The sequence below is a fragment of the Syngnathus typhle genome, linkage group LG9, assembly GCF_033458585.1.
Source record: "Syngnathus typhle isolate RoL2023-S1 ecotype Sweden linkage group LG9, RoL_Styp_1.0, whole genome shotgun sequence".
Taxonomy (NCBI): Eukaryota; Metazoa; Chordata; class Actinopteri; order Syngnathiformes; family Syngnathidae; genus Syngnathus; species Syngnathus typhle.
The window spans coordinates 1,771,010-1,789,294 of record NC_083746.1 but is presented as its reverse complement, the minus strand read 5'-3'; the positions used below and the strand labels follow the sequence as shown (position 1 = coordinate 1,789,294).

General features: G+C 48.0%; 2 protein-coding genes across 2 annotated transcripts; both read right to left on the bottom strand.

Annotated features, from left to right (window-relative positions):
• Positions 1-1,161: 1,161 nt before the first annotated feature.
• On the bottom strand, positions 1,162-9,016 carry cfap65 (cilia and flagella associated protein 65). Its single transcript, XM_061286328.1, has 30 exons — positions 8,936-9,016; positions 8,700-8,872; positions 8,527-8,629; positions 8,294-8,460; positions 7,800-8,223; positions 7,516-7,741; positions 7,177-7,445; positions 6,784-6,960; positions 6,487-6,707; positions 6,249-6,402; positions 6,049-6,168; positions 5,714-5,971; positions 5,506-5,645; positions 5,352-5,436; positions 5,131-5,277; positions 4,907-5,072; positions 4,426-4,831; positions 4,231-4,359; positions 4,047-4,137; positions 3,897-3,976; positions 3,762-3,828; positions 3,323-3,685; positions 3,100-3,243; positions 2,891-3,016; positions 2,680-2,796; positions 2,432-2,599; positions 2,167-2,351; positions 1,966-2,094; positions 1,382-1,708; positions 1,162-1,279 (listed from the first exon to the last, which is right to left on the bottom strand). The coding sequence occupies exons 1-30, from the start codon at positions 9,014-9,016 to the stop codon at positions 1,162-1,164; spliced, it is 5,361 nt and encodes a 1,786-aa protein (XP_061142312.1).
• Positions 9,017-9,944: 928 nt separating this feature from the next.
• LOC133159376 (motor neuron and pancreas homeobox protein 1-like) lies at positions 9,945-18,141 on the bottom strand. Its single transcript, XM_061286327.1, has 4 exons — positions 18,107-18,141; positions 11,182-11,588; positions 10,597-10,757; positions 9,945-10,496 (listed from the first exon to the last, which is right to left on the bottom strand). Exons 1-4 carry the CDS (start codon positions 18,139-18,141, stop codon positions 10,188-10,190), a joined length of 912 nt encoding a protein of 303 aa, XP_061142311.1. The 3' UTR covers positions 9,945-10,187.
• Positions 18,142-18,285: the final 144 nt, after the last annotated feature.

Sequence of the window (18,285 nt, the reverse complement as noted above, 5' to 3'; positions counted from 1 at the left end):
TCCCTGGGAACGCCGCGCAAAAGCCAGGCTGATGAAATTCTTCCGTCAGCGACACGATTGGTGGGAAGCCCGAAAAGTGCCACGAGATGTCACGCACAGGATCGGAAGTCATTTTGGAAGATCTAACGTTTCCTTCAGAACTGACGCAGTTTTTTTGCACGGTTACGTTTTGTGAGGCAATGGCTAAGCTAACTGGATAAAAAAAAAAAAAAAAAAAACAGCTTGAAGGTCAACTAAACAGTGTTGTCGTTTGAGATCTTTGTCCAATGTCAAATATGTGATAAAAAGTTGCAAAACAGCGCTCTATTAAATTCCGAGGCAGGTGCAGATACAAATGTTGCAAACCAAGCACGCCTGAATGACTTGCTTCTTTGTCCGCTTTACTCCAAAAGGCAAAATCTGTCCTGTACATGAGATTTTTTTTTTTTCCCATCCAATTACTGTCATGATTCTTCCTTGCTTTTCATTTATGGAAAAAAAAACTGCAACCTTTGCACAACAGAATAACTAGAAAGTATCCACAAATTCAGGAAAGTTCCAGTAATGCACAGGGAATGGGCCAAGGTCACCGGAATAAAATACTGTCCATGACAAGGTAATCCCCAAATTGTTTGCATTGACCGCCACCTTGTGGATTTAAATGGACATGTCAAATTGAGATCCATCCTGGTCATTCCCATTCAATTTGACATGCATGGTTAGAACGTAAAATTTATATTTTGGCACATTATGAATGAATAATTGGATACATTTATACTAATGGGTATAAAATGAGTTGCTTGTCATCTCAGTTTTCTGTTTATGCGACGGTGCTTGAATGACGACGGTGTGGTCAAGTCTGAATGAAGTGCTCCAAAGTTGCCACTAGGTGGCAGCATATCCGCATTGCCCTCCATCCCTCCAAACACATTGATGAAAATCTCAACCGCCGCAGTGAAATGAGGCCGTTTAATTGACGACATGATTATTACAATTAACAGTGATCGGATCCTGAACTGTGCATGTTGTTGCTTTCCCGTTTGAAGAATATGACGGAAACGTTTTACCATTGCAAAAACAGTTGCTATTAACTTACTTCGGAGGTTAGGCCGACTGAGTAGAACCGCAGGAAAGAGTCATGTCCACCAAAGGTTAGATGAACAAAGTCAGACGGCAAAAGATTTAACTTGTGTCTGTGTGCTGCTCTGTTGACGACGAGCTTTTATCAGCCGGCGTTGCTGTGTTTGGGCTTGTCTCCTTGTCGTCCTTCTTGACTTTGCCACCGGCGTGCCTCCTGGATCTAAAAGGAAGGAAGTCTTCTTTGAACCATTTGCAGTTTGGACTCGACACTGATCTGTTTTGCGTTCTACACTTGGGAGGAAAATCCCGTCCGTGCCTTTACCTGATCGAGACATTTGGCGAAGACTCGATGAGGTCCAGCTCTCCTCTGACGGCCTCCATCATCACGTTCTGGAGGGTGTTGAGTAAGATATCGTTCAACACGTCCACCGGTATGCGCTCAGCGCACTGCCCCATTCTCAGCTTGGCGCCTCCCGCCGCTGCCGAGCCGTCGGCGCTGAAGTGCAGTTCGGGATTTGTCTCCTCCAACCCGATCAGGGGTTGCGGTATTGACGAAGGAGCGGAGAAGATGACTTTGGGCTTGTAGAAAAGCGGCTTGGATGCCAAAGTGAGCAGAGACTGCGAAAAGGCCTCGTTATCCAGTATGCTCCTATGGAAAATGAAACGCAACTTGTCAGCTTCTCAACCTGGAACGACCAAATTGATACGTGGGCTCCCTCTAGTGGTAGGAAAATGAAACACTGAATGAAATGTTAGTGACTTTTTTTTTTATTTTTTAAGGTCCTCTGGTTGTATTTATCTTTTAAGTCCAATACACTAGACTAGAATTCGATTTGAATATTTTAGAACGGTTTGATTTGAAATGTCTCTTTTGGTGCATTTTTAATCTTTGACCTCCAACGTTACCTGATGAGAGAAGTGAGAATATGCTCGAGGAAGTGTCGCTCGGGGCCCAGCTTCTGCAACGGGCGTCCCTCTTGAAGTAGAGTGTTGCACAATAGTTTAGGCCTCAAAGGCTTGATGGTTCGGAAGCACCTGTCGGCAGAAGCCGCCGCTGACGTCATGTTGCAGACAAGAAAAATACATTTTGTAGGTTCAATTGCTTACCTGAAGAGATGATTGAATCGGTCGGGGAAGTATCGGAGGTATTCCTGCCAGCGGTAGGTGCGCGCCGTCACTTCCAGATGCAGCAACGAAGGCTGAGGTAGCGTCGGGCGTTTGGCCAGTTTGTCGGCTTCGGCCTGAGCCCGCTGCTCCGCTCGCGCTACCCGGCTACAAATTGGCGGAAGCGTCTGGAGGAAAGAAAAAGACACACGTATCTTTGATCCACGCCCTTTTCAGGGAGTAGGAAATGTCGCTCGCTCGGCTCCACCTTGTATTTGCCCAGCTGCGTCTGCGGCGAGACCTTGTCGCTGGGAACTTTTCGGCTTTCCGCCAGGTCCCGCTCGGTGATGGTGAACTCGTGTTGCCGCTGCTCTCGTTCCTGCTCCCAAAGCTGCAGCGAGGCCGAATATTGCACCAGCGCCGCCTGCTCGGTCAGCTGGAAGGAGAAACAGAGCTTGAATCATCACGTCAGTAATCGAATCAAATGAAATCAAATCATTGAGAAAGAATCCTGACCTGACAGACGATGTCCAGATAATGAACGGTTGGGAAGTCGGTGGCCATGAAGGTCAGCACACAAATGATGCGCTCTCCCGGACGCAGGAGGCCTTGTTTAGGCTGGATCCGGATCACCTTATTCCCAAAAACAACACAGAAGCGACCAGTAAGACACCCGGCCGGCTCCTTCAAAACAATCAACGATTGCTTCTTTCTGCAGCCCGCCCACCTGAGTCAAGCACCATTTAAAGAAGATTTCTTCAGAGGACACGTTGGTGAGGAAGAAGATTCTGGAAGATTGCGAGCACACCGGCAGCTCCCCCAGAGCGATATTGTCCGCAGAAAGGAATGCACGCTGCGCACACACAGTGTCATTTTCAATAAGAGGCAGCGTGGAGAATGTCAAATAAATAATTAGTCCAATGTCTCCATCCTCACCTGCCCGGGGAGGGCGATCCTGCGCACTCGGGCGGCGGGTGTGCTCTCACCGCTCGGCCACACGTCTTCGTGAGCATCGAAGCCGAGGCCCTCGAACCTCACGGTGGCGGTTTCGCCGTGTCGGATGTGAATGGGAACGTCCATCTGGCGGCGGCGGCGGACAAACAAAAGGATTGAAAGCACACTGAGTCTCGATGTGGATTGTCGGCGCCCGGCCGCGTACGCTGTGCATCTTGGCCTCCAGCGGGGAGAAAATGAATTCCAGCTTGGCCGTCTTCCCGGGTAGGACGACTCCCGCCGGGTTGAGGCAGCTCAGCAGCGGCTGATTGAAGTTGCTCTCTTGCAGCTGCGACAGCACGTCGCCGTCCACTTCGTAATGGACGGGAACGTCGCCGCCGTTGTAAAGCTCGTACGTCTGCAAAGACAAACGCGCGTCGGCCCGGTTTCGTGGCGAGCCACGTTCCACGTCTCCCACCTGCAATGGAGGCGTCAACCCCCCCGTCATGATGGGAGTGAAAACATGATGCCTGGATAAAAAGTACAGATAGGCTCTCTCTTGCTCCACCGTCACGCCTTGCAAGAGCAGCTGTCGGGAACGAAAAAAACGGTTGAACTCGCAAGCCGCAACGAGACAGGCAAAAGGGGCGAGTCTCATTTCTTACCAAGATCTCTCGGCCGTGTGATATTTTCAATATGACCGGCAGCTGATGCGTCCCGGCAACCGCGTGGCTGTCAAAGCAACATCATTGGAATGGGTCCGTCCCAAATTGGACAGCCCCTCCCCTACCCCAACCAACCTGTAGGTGAACTGGACCGATTTCTGCTCTCCGGACAGCAGAGTGGCCGAAAGGGGCGAAACGCTGAAAAGTTCCCCGATCTGGAAATAGACGTGGTTGACGTGCAAATCCGTTGACGTCAAGACGTGAGCCAGAAGACTTGCGCCGTGCCTGCATCAGTTCGAGCTCGTTGCGACCCAACTCCTGGCCCCGACTCCAGTGCTTGAAGTCCACCTGTTGGTCGTCTGGGAACAAAAAGGTCCTACATTTCAAAAGAGGAAACAAATCGATCAACGGGTAATGCCATCCCACGCACGCGCTGGCTGGTCGTATTTTCACAACCCGTCCAACTTACCACTCGACGGGGATGCTGCCGGGGTTGTGAAACGCCACGGCAAAAGTGGACGGCTCGGAATTCAGCGGCGCCGCGCCAAAGTTGAAATCCAGCATGGCTTTGATCAGGATGGACGGGTACGTGCGCATACTGCCGACACACGCGAGCAAATTGACGCTTTGCGGGAAGTCGCGGCGACTCGCCGGCGCGCTTCACCTGTGCCGTCTCGGGTTCCTATAGGTGTGCTCCACGGGGGAGGGCATGGAGAGCAGCTGCGCGTTGAGGCTGTCCACCGAGAGCAGCTTCCACACGTAGGATTTGTTGAGCCAGGCCGCCACGCCGCCGCTGCCCACGTCGCTCACCTGGGCGATGGGGAACACGCCGTTGGCCCGCACCTCGCACACCTCTTGCGGAGGGGACAGCAGCACACCTTGGACGAGAGAGACCAAATGAGAAGGGAGCAACGTGTGTGTTTGGTGCTTTCCGGATGTACCGCTGCAACTCAGTGTCTGGTAGCTGATGGTCCAGCGGTAGCGGGCTTGGCGATCGGGCCGAAACGTGGCTCGCAGCATGAAGGTGGAGCGCGAGGCCACGGTTCCCCCCGTGCAGTCCAGTTGCAATGCTGGAAAAGGTCAAAGTCAACTCCAGATGGATTCATGTGCCTTGCTGCGCCGTTGTGGGAGCGATCGCAATCTACCGGTCGCGGCAGGTTGAAAGTCCTGATGAGGTTGCTCGTCTCGCAGCGTCTGCTCAATGCAAATTCGGAAGGAGATGGAGCAGGTGCTGTTGTTCACCAGGGGGATGTCAAGCGACTGAGCACGTCCCACCAGCGTCTCTCCCATCTCAAAGATTTCTGTAAGTGCCTGGGAAAGCGGAAATCAAAAAAAAAAATGGACACCCGCTTTTAACGCTCAGCCTCACCTGGATGGAACCTTTGGCGCCTTTTCCCATGACTTGGAGGGTGACGATGGAATTTTTCGAGCCGGGGTTTTCAAGGGGCCAGAAGCTCAGCGCGGGTTGAAGTACATACGTTTTCTCTTCCTTTGGATTAAAAGACCATTTCTGCTGCTGTGACGTCAAAATAGAGTCGTGATCAAAAACATCTTCAAGCTGATGACTTCATATGCGACCATGTCTCTCACCACGCTCTCATTCACTTGCAGTTCGCCGGCATCCGGCTGAACGGAGATGAGATGTTGGTCCAAGTAGCGGATGTTCCACCGGAAGCTGTGACAAGAAGATTTGGAAGTACCGAGAGCGAGGAAGGCGGGCTTCCCCGTCGGCAAAGAAACTAACCCGAGAGGAACGCGGCAGACGTTTCTGATGAGGTGCGTCCGCTTGCTGGGCGAGCCCACCGATGTATCTTGGAAATATATGATGCCACCTCCCTCGAACGACACGCTGATGGTCTCCAGTTTGCTGATAACCGTAATTTCCTAAAGCGCAACGTAAATTGTCCAAAAAAAGCTTTGTGGGCAAATATCGATGTCCGCCCGCGCCATACCTTTGTGCATTGGCTGGAATTAAGCTGCAGGCGCAGCTTGATTCCCTCCGGGGGCGAGTCTTCCTTGGGAGCGGTGATGGCGGTGAGGATTTGGTGAGCCCCGGGCAGGAGCAAGCCGCACCTCGGCACGATGGACACCGACGCTTCCGCCGCGGGGTCCACGCTTTCGTTGAGGCTCCGGCAGAAGGTGAGCGGATGCTCGCCGTGATTGCGCAGGAGCAAGGTCTTATAGGTTCGAACGTTAAGGCCCGCAAACTCCTACAACAAACCGGGCAAACCGCAATGGTAAGTACAGGAGATATAAAAAGTCTACACCCCCCCAGTGTCACGCTTACCACTGTACTTGGCTCGAGAGAGCATTGTGGGTAGAAGTGCTCTTTGCCACGCTCAAAGGAGTGTCCGATGACTCGGACGATGACGCAACAGGGTGGACTTATCTGCCCCCCGCTAGCTAGCTAGTTAGTCGCAATTAACAAAATAATGAAACGCTGCTGGAGGGAAGTTCGACAAAGCATTTCCGGAAGTTCTTCTATACCTGGACAGCGAAGCACTCGAGTTGAGCCGCGTGCAGCGCGTTGCGTTCCTTCGGGTTGTAAGTCACTCTGAACGAGGTGGACTTGAGCGGGGACAGGTCACATGTCCACGGAGAGATGGAGAATGGAGAGTCGCGGGCGTTGGTCCACACCAGGCTGGAAAGCAAACAAATCTATTTTGTCCCTTTAGGAAAAAGATCAAATCCCGTTTGAAAGAGGGAGGGAGGGAGGGAATCTTACGTGATTTTGGCAGTGGAGTTATTGGTGACGGCCACGCCCTGAGAAAGTGACGAGGATGTCGACGTGGGCACGGAGGTGGTGACCTGATTAAACAGCAGCTCGCTGGGCGCCACCGACACGCGTGTGGACGGTGACGATGAAGACAGCGAATCCGCTTCGTCGCTGTCTTCCCTGGGAGTCATGGACCGCGCCGTCGAGATATTGGATAGGCGGCTTGATTTCTGGGAAATGAAAATGGCCGGCTGAGCAAAAGGCGTAATGAAACGATCCCGGCGTGATTTTGGCTCAGCGAGTCACCTCGGTCGCAGATATGCAGAACGCTTGCGGATCTAGCTGCGTGCTGTTGCTTGGCAGTAGGGCGCTAATGACGTCCGACCAATCATCTGGACCGCTTGCTAAATGTTCTGGTTTAAGGACGGCCGGTTTCTGGAGATCTGAGTGACACGTACCAATCAGGTCCAGGAACAACGGATCCTATTTAAAAAAAAGATAAAAAAATAAATGGGGGTGTTGCAATCTGTGGAAATCAAAATAAAATAAAATAAAATAAAATAAAATAAAATAAAATAAAATAAAATAAAATAAAATAAAATAAAATAAAATAAAATAAAATAAAATAAAATAAAATAAAATAAAATAAAATAAAATCGACCATGTTTCACTGTGATTTAGTAAAAACGAGCTCCTTACTCCGTGCAGTATGAAACAGGGCACGCTTCTGCGATGGGCAAAAGGCACGGTGGGCAGGTAGGTGACCGTCAGCGCGACACGGCTCTTGGGGGCTAAGGTGCCGCACTGAGGTTGGATGCTGAACACGCTGTGCCCGGCGCAGTCGAGGTCCCACTGGAAGGTCGCCTGGACGCACGAAGAATTGATCAGCTCCATCGTCTGCGACGCGGCGGCTCCCACTCGGACGCAGCCAAAGTCAACCACCGATGAAGAAAAAGACAACTTGGGACCTGGTGACAAAAAAAAACCCCATGCAGATCCCAACTTGGAGCATTGGGTTCCATTGGTGCGTCACGGTACCTGCGCAGTGCCCGATGAGCTTGAGCACCGTTTGGTTGAGCGCCCCTTTGCATTCCGCAGTCAAATAGTCAACAGAGACGGAACCGGCGACAGTCGGCGCAAAGGCGACTTTGGCCGTCACGCTTGCGCCTGGGGCCACTCGACCGCTGGTGACATCACAGACAAAGTCGGACCCCAACAGGGGCACCCCTCCCGAAAGGCGGGTCAGGGAAAAAAAAGCAGTCACCTGAAAATGACATCATTTTTGAAAATCAGCATGAAATCACAATTTGCTCCTTACTCACATGCGAGGGATTACAAATGTCAAAACATTTCTGCAAACGTTGCCCGACGGCGACAGAGCCAAAGTTAACCACGGGGCCGCCGTGTTGTTGATCCGCTCTCCAACTCGGGCCTCTCAACTGAAGACACGGGTACTTGGCTTTCCACAAGAGCAGACGCAAAGGAAGAGGTGAATCATTCCGAATCAGCTGTTGGCACATTCGAGCGCTGTCAGTACCCACTCCCTGAAGTCGCAGCGTGGCGCAGCACTCGGCTTGATCTCCTTCCTCCCCAAAACGACAAAAGGCGCGTTTGTTGTACAACAGCGCCTGCTGCGGCTGGAACAGGACCAGGAGCGAAATCTCCTGGCTGGCCTTCAGCACGCCTTCCTCGGGACTCACTTGAAATGGTTCGGGACACTCCCAGCTGAAGTACGTGCGGAGCTTGCTGGGTGACGCAATTTCCACGCAAGTCAGAATCCCATTTTTCAAGTCCACGTCAGGGACGATGAGCTCACCTGAGGTTCTTCAGCAGAAAAGTCGCAGTAACGGACTGATGCACCGCACAGAGTGGAAGGAGAACGGCTTCGGGCACTTCCAAAGCCGGATACGGAACCACGGCCCGAAGCAACACTTGGAAGCGACCATCTTTGCCCTCAAACTCAAGGCTGTCCTCGTACTTACACTGTCCCACACACGAGATGTTTCACAGGGGAGCCGCTTTGTGATAGTCACTCTTACACAATATTACCTTTTCCGCAGGTTTGAAAGTGATCAGTATGGTCAAAGACGTCCCTGGGCTCACAGCGAGGTTGCAGGAACTAGAGATGCTGAAGAATTTAGTCAATGGAGGTCTGAGAGGGAGCAAAGAACAATTACTCTTGTGGATGGGCTCAATTGTTCCTTCAGAAAGCGGCGGCTGACCTCAAGTGGAGTTTCTGAAGCTTGAGGCTAATGTTTTTTAACGTTAGCGACTTGGTGTATTCTCTGCCCTGAAGCCAGTCCTCCCAAAGCAGCTCCGGCTTGGTTTCCAGGCCCAGAAAGCAGCTTCTCTGAACGGGCACTCGCCGCTGGTGCTTGTGCTGAGTCCCTGCTTGCTGTCAAGGCAGAGCAATTTGATTAGGATGAGAAGACTTGCAAAAAGAAAGGGCCAAGCTTACTTTGGTATTGCTGATAATGATGGAGGACGTCCACGGTCCGTCTGATCCATTTGTCTTTGGACCTTCCAACTCAGCCAACATGACTGCAAACAACTCAAATGAGATGTTAGCGTTCATATTTTCATGATAATCCGATTAATTTGCGTCATCGGCCTCGTTAAATTTACGCTTTGCGTGACGTGAATGTAAACAACCAAAATGAACGGCGAAATATTAGGCATGTTTGCAGGCAAGATGGTACGGCAACCGCCAGCGTTGGAAATAACGGAATAAGCAAATATTTGAGAAAAATGAGGACAGCTCAATTAAGAAAGGTGGGGCAAGAAAAATGGCGTCCGAAGCGCTAGCTAACTGGCTACTTACCTGAAGCATTTACGCTAGCTCTGATCTTTACACGCAACATGTTTTATTTATTGTACATCTGTGTCCTTAACTTAGCTGACGTTTCCTTGCGTTAAATAATAATCAAGTATTTAAAACTTAAATTTTACTGTGCGGATTCTAACATATTAAAAAAAAAACAGGTGGCAGTTAAAGTTGTAATATGTTTATGTGAGACAGACACGCGCTTACCTGCAAGTATGAAAAGTTTCTGATAGCAACAACTTATTCCATTTGTGTTGAATATAATGTACATACATCGAAAACTCTTATCTAGAGGAATTTGTAGTCCACGGCGAGTCCTTGACAAGCTGTTGTCGGTTGCCATAGAAACTATGGAAAACCAAGGAGGACAAAATAGCGCAGCCGCTATTCGCAAAACAACAACAAAAGTTCATTTCTTAGCATTAATCTACCATACAATTCTTGTTGAATACGTTTCTTGTTCTTCAAATGAACTTTATTTCTGGAGCAATGGCATACAAGACAACATAAAAACCATGGTTGCAAAGTCGAGATAAAATATATTAAACTATATAGCTCTTAAATCATTTTAGACAAAGTCACAGTCATTGAGAATAGTTTAAAGAACAATCAGAAACACACTAACTATAAGAGTAGAGTTCAATCAAATATGCTAATTTTAAAATGTATCTTTACATCTTCCTGAAATACGAACCCATCTAAAAAAAATGAATATTTTAGGTTTCTTTAAGTATGCTAAGGTTTCCCAAAATACTTCATGTTTGATATATTAGCATGGCTGGCCTGTGGACCAAACCAGGAAGCACCATCTTGTGATAAATAAAATCTGCTCATTGTCCTCTCCGGAGCAAGATACCAACACAAGCGCTCCAAAGTGATGTCAGAACTACGGGAAAACCCCGCTTCTTGTTGAACTTCCCTCCTCCTCTTCTAAATAGGACCTGTAGTTCTCTGTGACCCCTTCGGCACCCTTCAAGAGGGAGCCCAGAGAAGCGGGCAGCACACTTGCATCCTCATCCTCTTCCTCGCCTTCCAGCTCATCGTCATCCTCCAGGCTGGACCTGGGAGAGTCCGCCTGGAGTTGCACACTGTCCGCTCTTTCCCCATCGCTTGGTGGGGACGCCGGGTTGGCTTGCTCCTTGGTCTTACGGCTTCGCTTCCACTTCATCCGCCTGTTCTGGAACCAAATTTTCACCTGGGGACAACAGGAGAGGTTTGAACATTGCAAGCAGTGTGATACTTTCCAACGAAAGCAATAAGGGATGCTCCTTAAAACGTCTCCACGCAGATGATACCTGGGTCTCTGTCAGCATGAGTGAGGTGGCCACCTCAAAACGTTTGGGTCGGGACAGGTACTTGTTGAGCTTGAACTGGTTTTCCAGCTCCAACAGCTGCTGGCTGGTGAACGCTGTCCTGGGCTTGCGGCACTTCCCCAACAAACCGGCTTGGGCTGGTGCTGCTATATGAGAGACACAGCGTGGATTTGTCATTTTTATTTTCAAATACATTTGATTTCACTCATGCAAAAATATGGAATAGATCATATTTGTACTTTGCAATGGCTGTAAAAATACTCTATTTTTTCCATGGTATTACTGTAATGGATAGTATCAAACTTATAAATAATATAGATAAAATATAAATATATAATTCAATTCAATCAAACCGTTTTGTTATAATTCTGTAAAAAAAAAAGTTTTTAATTTGAACTGTAGAAAGTCTTGTATGCATTTTGAATTTGAGCCAACAGCTGCTTATTTTTTACGGCAATTTCAAATATCTCATCAATAAATCTAGTAAGACTCAAATGAGAGGAGGGGTGGGGGGTTCGAATATTAATATATTATAATATTATATACTAATATTGCGGACGCACTGACCTCCATAGTCTCCGAGTCTGGGCAACATCATCCCGGCTCTGATCCAGGGCTCCAGCGGGTGCACGCTGCCCGCTTTTAAGTAACCCGGGTACGGCTGGACCAGCTGCGGGAAGCCCGGATATACGAATGCGGGCGGCTGGACGCCTACAGCCGCCAAAGGGTACCCGGACCTCGGGTGCATTCCCAGGAACCCCCCGCCGAATCCCGCCTGGGGAAAGTTGTAGATAGCGGCGTTGGGCGTCATCCCCGGCTGGGCCTGGCTGGCGTTCGGGGAGGGCGTCTGCGACCGCGGGCTGCCGCTGTAGGCCACCTCCGGGGACGCGCCATCGCCGTCCGCGTGGTGAGCCAGGAGCGCCTCGATGCGAAAGCTTTTGGATTTCTCCAGGTGAGAGGTCATCCTCTCGATGCTTCAAATGAAGAAGAAAAAAAGTGCTCTTTGAACTCAATGTCTCCTGTGAGGAGATGTCTGACCTTGCTGAGGACCTCTCCAAAAATGCGCACCCATCTCCTCAGTGGGCCGGCCGTCAAGGAGGCAGCAGCAGCAGGAGCTATCAAGTCTGCTCCATTGTGATTGGCCAGCACCGAGCAGAGGTGACAGACAAAAGCGCTCGCGCACTCCGCAAGTACCAAGGAACAATGTTGCTGACACAAGAAAAATTAAAAAAGTTCACCGATAAATAAAAAAAAAGTGTGATAAATGAAACTTTACCAAGAGCAATATTTGTAAATTCCATAAGTTTGACTTTCACATTTGCCAAACCAAAAAATAAAGCAATTCCGTCTAATTCAGGTGACTGAGTGGCAGAGTCCTAAATTAAATAAATAAATAAATAAATAAATAAATAAATAAATAAATAAATAAATAAATAAATAAATAAATAAATAAATAAATAAATAAATAAATAAATAAATAAATAAATAAATAAATAAATAAATAAATAAATAAATAAATAAATGCCAAGTGTTTAAAAGGTCATGCAAGGTTCTATTCTCCCAGCACTGTACCTGTCTCTCTTCGGTCAACACACTTTTGCTGCCCATTCTGGCGTAATTAGAGTGTGCGGAAGGCCCTCAATTGACTTCATTACCTTTTATGAGCAAAGTTGGAGGCTTTGCTACTCTTTTATCACCGCGCACATGCAAACAAGCAGATTACACACACGTCATAAAAGGCCGTAAACTCATTTTCTCCTCAGCGAGGTGCCATATCTATCACGTCAAAAAGCAGAGCAAGGTTTCACACCACCTGTTGCCGAGTACCAATCGTTGCATCCAAGTAGACACAACTTCTACACTTGTTTGTTTCATATGTCAAATGAATGGGTGAAATACGACCACATTTTTTTCAAATTCTGCCATCGGTTGACGATTGGAAAATATCGTTCCCTGAAAAGCTGTGCTGGTGATTTCCTCGCAGTTCACGGCGGACTGATAAGAAGCCTGAGAAAACAAAACCGCTCCAAAGAACAAACACGCCAACACCTGCTGGATGGCTTCCCGTGCGTGCGTGCGTGCGTGCGTGCGTGCGTGCGTGCGTGTGCTTGCGACACCAAGTTTCATTATCGCCACATGACGATTTTCTGACGAGTAATTTCCTTGTAATGTACTCCAGCGGAATCGTAGTACACCCACGGCGATAATCGATGATCACATATTGCTGAAAGATTAACCGAAGTGATTTTCCGTTAATGTGAATTTCCCTTTTCAATTTACTCCAAAAATGCTCAGGGAAAAAAAGTCCGAAACATTTACCCTGTCCAAGACAAATTCCCACGGTGGGCATCAAAAGTCTACACACCCCTGGTTAAATGCCAGGTTTTTGTGTTTAGAAAATCCCACCAAATCAGTTTCAAAATGTTTGTGACCTTTCTTAGGCAAATTGAAAGAGGTCAACAAAAAAAAGTTCATTGTTCAAAATAGTGAGCTCCAAATATAATTCATCTCCCCTGAGACATTAAGAGATGAGAAAAATGCAAAGTGTCGTCTGCCGGCTTCGTTCCGATAACTTCTTTTCGTTGCCATTGTGACATCTATTGTCTCGCTCCGATTTTGTTCCGATTGCCCTCGCGGACCGCCGGGGGGGACGGAATACTTCCTGTACGAGTAAAACCCAGTGGGCGGGTAGCGGGTGGGTGTTACGGGTTGCAAGGTTCATCGTGCTTCGCAACGACTTGATTGATGACGTTTGTCACGGCGGCGCCCCGGACACAATGACGAGAACGAGGAGGGAGGGGCGGAGGAGGAGCCGAGGCCGAGGAGCTGAGCTTGGATGATTATTACTTAGCGCGGGAAACAATGAGATGGAGGACAATGAGATAAGTAAGGGGGGGGGGGGGGGGGTGTAGCAGGAGGAGGATGGGGGTGAGCGCCCGGCTAATTAGTCCTAAACGGGGCGGCGTGAATGAGGGGAGGGCTCGGACACACGCAGGGCTGCTTAGCGCACCCAAACGGGCCGATGGAGAGTCGTTCAACATCTGTTGCTCTTTGGGACAGAAACATCTGCTAATTACTTTGCGTGTTCATCCTACACCGGAACGTGAGGCCTCGGATGCTGGATGTCAAAAGTCTACACACCCCTGTACAATTGCCAGATTTTGTGATGTCAACATAAAACGAGCTCGAGTATTTCAGGGAAATGTTCTAGGAGGTTTTTGATCACATCTTGGAGGACACGTGAAAAAGCACCAATTTCTGTTCTCAAACATGGAGTTGGCCCACTCTAATTTTCCGTGTCTCAAATAGGTCACGCATTGTGTCCATTTGTCCATTTCCATTATTTGAGCTCATTATTCAACTCATCCTCCTTTGTGTCCCTCCTGCTATTTACATTTATCCCTCATCGTTCTGTCCACCCTGTCACAGCGGGGGCGGTCCAATTAGCCGCACGCCGCGCCGACACGCCCACCAATTCTTGCCTGCTGGCTTTAATCAAAGGTGGTGAAGCACGGCCGCCCCGAATGATGCGCCTCTCATCTTAATATCGGAGTTGCCCTCCTCTTTATGGTCCCCGTGCGGCCTGAAGGTTTGGCTGCATGGACAACATCTCAATTATGACGGAGTGCACAATCATGATAAATATCAACGAGATTTGGACTTGTGCACACTTTTGAGAGATCCACCGATAATATTGTAAATAGCAATAGAAGAAGAAAGCGTAGCGGCTGGGCTGGCCGTGACAGAGGGCGAGCTTTGGACAGCTTTGGAGGAGGGGCCGTGTGATATATGTTGTCCCAACGCTGGAAGGAGGCGGATTTCAATCGGGCTAATTGAGCCCCGCTGGCCTTAAAGGCCACCTTCCCTCGGTCGGCTTTCTCCCGGCCTTCTGTTGGCGCCGTCTGGGTGTCCCGCCACTTTGCAGGAGCTGATTTGCCAACTCGCCGGTGACAAATGATTAGCTCGCTCTCACTCTTATCACTTTTGGCTAAGTTCTCAGCGCGCTTGCAAACGCTGCCTTTGCAAGGCCCTAATGTTGGCAGATAAGCTCCTAATGAGCTGTGAGAAACCATTTGCTGCTCGCCGTTGGCATCGCAGCTGCTTGCGATCTCACACATACACACGCGCGCACACACACAGCTGCACATACCAGGTTGGTTGCAAAAATGGACGCAGCTCGTATGTTAGGACATTTTTAAAAGTCTGCACACCCTCCTAGAATTGATTAATTCGGCCAATTGCATCCAAACTCACGTTAAGCGTGATTGAAGTGTGTTTAAATGTTCCAGAAGGCGCTTTCTGCCTTTTTTTTTTTTTTTTTTCCAGCATAGGTCTGAAGGTTTCATGCTAACATCACCAATCCAATTGTAGATGCTTGGTTGAAGCATGTTCAGCCATCCACAGATGGTGCAGTAAGGGTCTTTTTTTTTTCTTCTCCTTCCCATTTTTCTTGTTTAACCACCCCCTTAACCCTGACTTCCCCTCCTTCCTCTATGCTGGCCTATATTGATGTGATAATGGCTACAAATTGATGAAGCCATTGAGTGTGCTGGCGGCACGAGGGTGAGTGGGGACACAAACTCTCCGCCACCCACTTGCTGCCATTAATCAACGTCCTCGCAGGCTCATGGCCCTCCCTCCGGAGAGCCGCATGCACAATGCCATGACCAAGTGCGATCCCAAAGAAAAAAAAAACATGATTGACTGGTATAGATGGAAGAACCCTGACCTCAAAACCTTTGGAAAGAAGTCGAACTTGAGAGGCTCAAGGCCCAGGCCTTGATCTTAATCTTAAGGTTGATTCTAAATAGCTGTCTATAAAGTGTTATATTTGTTAGAAAAGCAAGTCTAGAAGTTAGAAAAGATGTTTGTTTTTTTTAAATGATTTTTAAAAAAGAGCTACTAAACCAGGGGTCCCCAAACTTTTTCCTGTGAGGGCCACATAACCTTTCCCTTCTCTGATGGCGGGCCGGTGGCAGTTTGTAACAGAAAAAGTGTGACGATCGTAGGGGAGCTTAAAAAAATTATTGTTTTCCAGAAAGCCACACATAACCAAATAACGGTTATTTAATAACCCTTTCCAGGTTCTTTACAGAAAAAAAGTCAGGAAACAAATAATAACACTATTAATGAAATAAATAATAACTAAACCCTCTCTGAGTTCTTCACAGAAAAAACAGGAAATAAATAACTAAATAACTCTCTCTGGGTTCTTCATAGAAAAAAAACCATGGAACATTAACTTTCTGTTGTGCCATGCACAATCTTAACAGATAAAAGTTCAGCTCAGTTGTCAGAGCAGAACCTCTCTGCCACATATGAGCAGTCTCTTAAAGTTCTTGTGTTCCTTCCTTATAATCCTTTTGTAGGTTCCAGTAGGCTTGTAGATACTGCTGTCTTTTTTGTTAAAGTTTGATAGTGCGTCATAGTCTGGAGTAAAATTTGTTGTGGCAATTCTTAGGCGAGATCCGAGGTGTTGGTCCGTTTACCTCGATCTGTGACGGGTAGATGTTGACGTTCATGTGGCTGAACGTCACGTCGCGTACGTCGAGCCAAATTGGCAACTCTTTTAAACGCTCGGCACTGTTCACCCTGCTTTACTTGGGCGACATTTTAACGGAAGGATTCCAGGGGAAGGTTTGTGGGTGGCTTTAGCGCAAAACTGCATCTGAAAGCTCAGCGCGCAAATTACAAGAATGCTGTCGTCACAGCCCACGCTCTAAATTCGGGACTGATACAAATAGAGCGCGAGTGCGCCATGTCCGTACACGCACTTGTGAGTGTGCACCGAGCTTTCTGACACGGCTTCCGGTAGTAAATGCGCAGGCGAGCGCTTCCCCATCTACTGGGGAAACGCAGTCATTGCAGGCAAAATGAGCAAAAAAAAAAAAAAAAAAGTTTAATAATACAATTTATTCAGGGTTGGCGGGCCGGATTAAACGGTCCCGCGGGCCGTATCCGGCCCGCGGGCCGTAGTTTGGTGACCCCTGCACTAAACAATGGAGTAGAACGTTTATTCCGGGTTTCTTTTTTTTCTAAAAGAAGGAGCGCCCTCTAGCGGCCATAGTGTAAAGTTACAAAAAACGTTATTTATGGCCTTGACGTTTTTATCCTTTCAGACATTTTACCGTCATCACGACTTGATTATGGCGTTACCGACAGATTCAAAGTACGTCATCACCGGCGGTTTAAAAATCTAACCAAGTATCCCAATGCAGTAATCTCACTTTGCATTTTTTATGAAACAGTAACTTCACTGTAGCTCCACAAGGTGTCGCCAAAGACCCCCCAAATTACTCAAAACAAATGAGTCACCACCCACGCTGCTTTTTGGTAGTTCCAGTTGGACCCATGACCTGTTCTATGTCTCCCCGCAACAAACAGTCCCCCTTATAAATTTCTTGCATGTTTGAATTGTAGCAGGACTCTCCCCACTCCGCTTAGACGTGTGATGGAAGGCCAGCCGGGCCCCCTCCTTCCTTTCCCAGACCTCGGCAACGGTGGGAACCAGTACTTCGGGCAGCCCAACATGGTCGAGGAGTTATTTTTAGGCCAGTCCAAAGGGCCGCTCCCTGGAGACCCCTTGCAGTCAGGGCTCAGCAAGCCACGGAATGTAACCCAGGACAAGGCGTCCCAGATGTGATGGAAAACATCTGGATGGCCGCCGGACTACAAGGCCCCTCGTCTTGTTCACCAGGAGAAGCATTTTTTAATTTTTTTCTCGGGACCGGCCGGCAGAACCTCTTGTTGACACAAGGCTGATAAATAATAACTGAGGCGGCTTCACAGGAACGCCCGAGGCAACAAACGGACGGAGCTGATTTCCAACTTCATGTACTCGATGTAAACATTCAGGAGAGAATCGAGAAAATAGCAGACTTCTCACAAGATTAGGCCTTTTCTTTTGAAGAATAAAAAGCACAAAAATCTTTTTACGCTTTAGAAAATAGTCTTGTAAGTTTTTGACTTTCAAGGAGTTAAATATTAACTACTAAAACCTCAACTTTGAAAATAAAATAAAACCCTCCTAGACTTCCTCGAAAACCATTGGAAAGCCTTTTTATTTATCCTTTTTGAATGTGTTTTAAACAACTTCTGCCAGGAGCAAAAGCTGCCAAATAATCGAGAACAGCCATCAGCAATCATTTAAATTCCCTCATGTGCAGTGAGAAACCCACAAATGGCGTTGCCATAAATAACGGCGTAGAATGAAAAAACGTCCCCATGCTAAACTTCATTTATTACTGATCTTTATTTAATCTTTAAAAAAAAAAAAAAGATTGCTTGTATATGTTACATTGGAACATTTCTGCGTTCTGTCTCAGGACACAAATCTTTTTTTTTTTAGGCACAAAAGCAGCTGTAGCCACAAGACACCAGGGAAGAAAATGCGAGTGAAGCAAAAAAGGTGCGTCGAAAGGGCACGCCCCCAAAAAGCAACACGCACTCGTCTCAGCATCATAGGTGACATTCAAAAGTACACACTACAAACCGAGGTACCGAGAAATAAGACTCCACATTCTCCATGACGCGATATTGTGTCCTCGCCAGTAAATATTAATAACCACGTTTTGTTGAAGATCCCCTGAAAAGCTGGAAAAAACAAAACCTCATCAAAATTGCTGCAATTCGTCAAACACACGTGCGTGCTTAGCGTTAGGTTATTCGAGG

What these genes read in the sequence shown, in the direction of transcription:
- cfap65 (XM_061286328.1), bottom strand. Translation starts at nt 9,016, where the DNA reads ATGTTGGCTGAGTTGGAAGGTCCAAAGACAAATGGATCAGACGGACCG. An exon ending in CCTGTTTCATACTGCACGGA is followed by an intron (nt 6,961 to 7,176) that starts GTAAGGAGCTCG and finishes TTTTTTAAATAG; the next exon opens with GATCCGTTGTTCCTGGACCT. An exon ending in ATCTGGACATCGTCTGTCAG is followed by an intron (nt 2,600 to 2,679) that starts GTCAGGATTCTT and finishes TTCTCCTTCCAG; the next exon opens with CTGACCGAGCAGGCGGCGCT.
- LOC133159376 (XM_061286327.1), bottom strand. Translation starts at nt 18,141, where the DNA reads ATGGAGAATGTGGAGTCTTATTTCTCGGTACCTCG. An exon ending in TCTTATTTCTCGGTACCTCG is followed by an intron (nt 11,589 to 18,106) that starts GTTTGTAGTGTG and finishes CTTCATTTGAAG; the next exon opens with CATCGAGAGGATGACCTCTC. An exon ending in CAGACTCGGAGACTATGGAG is followed by an intron (nt 10,758 to 11,181) that starts GTCAGTGCGTCC and finishes CTCATATAGCAG; the next exon opens with CACCAGCCCAAGCCGGTTTG.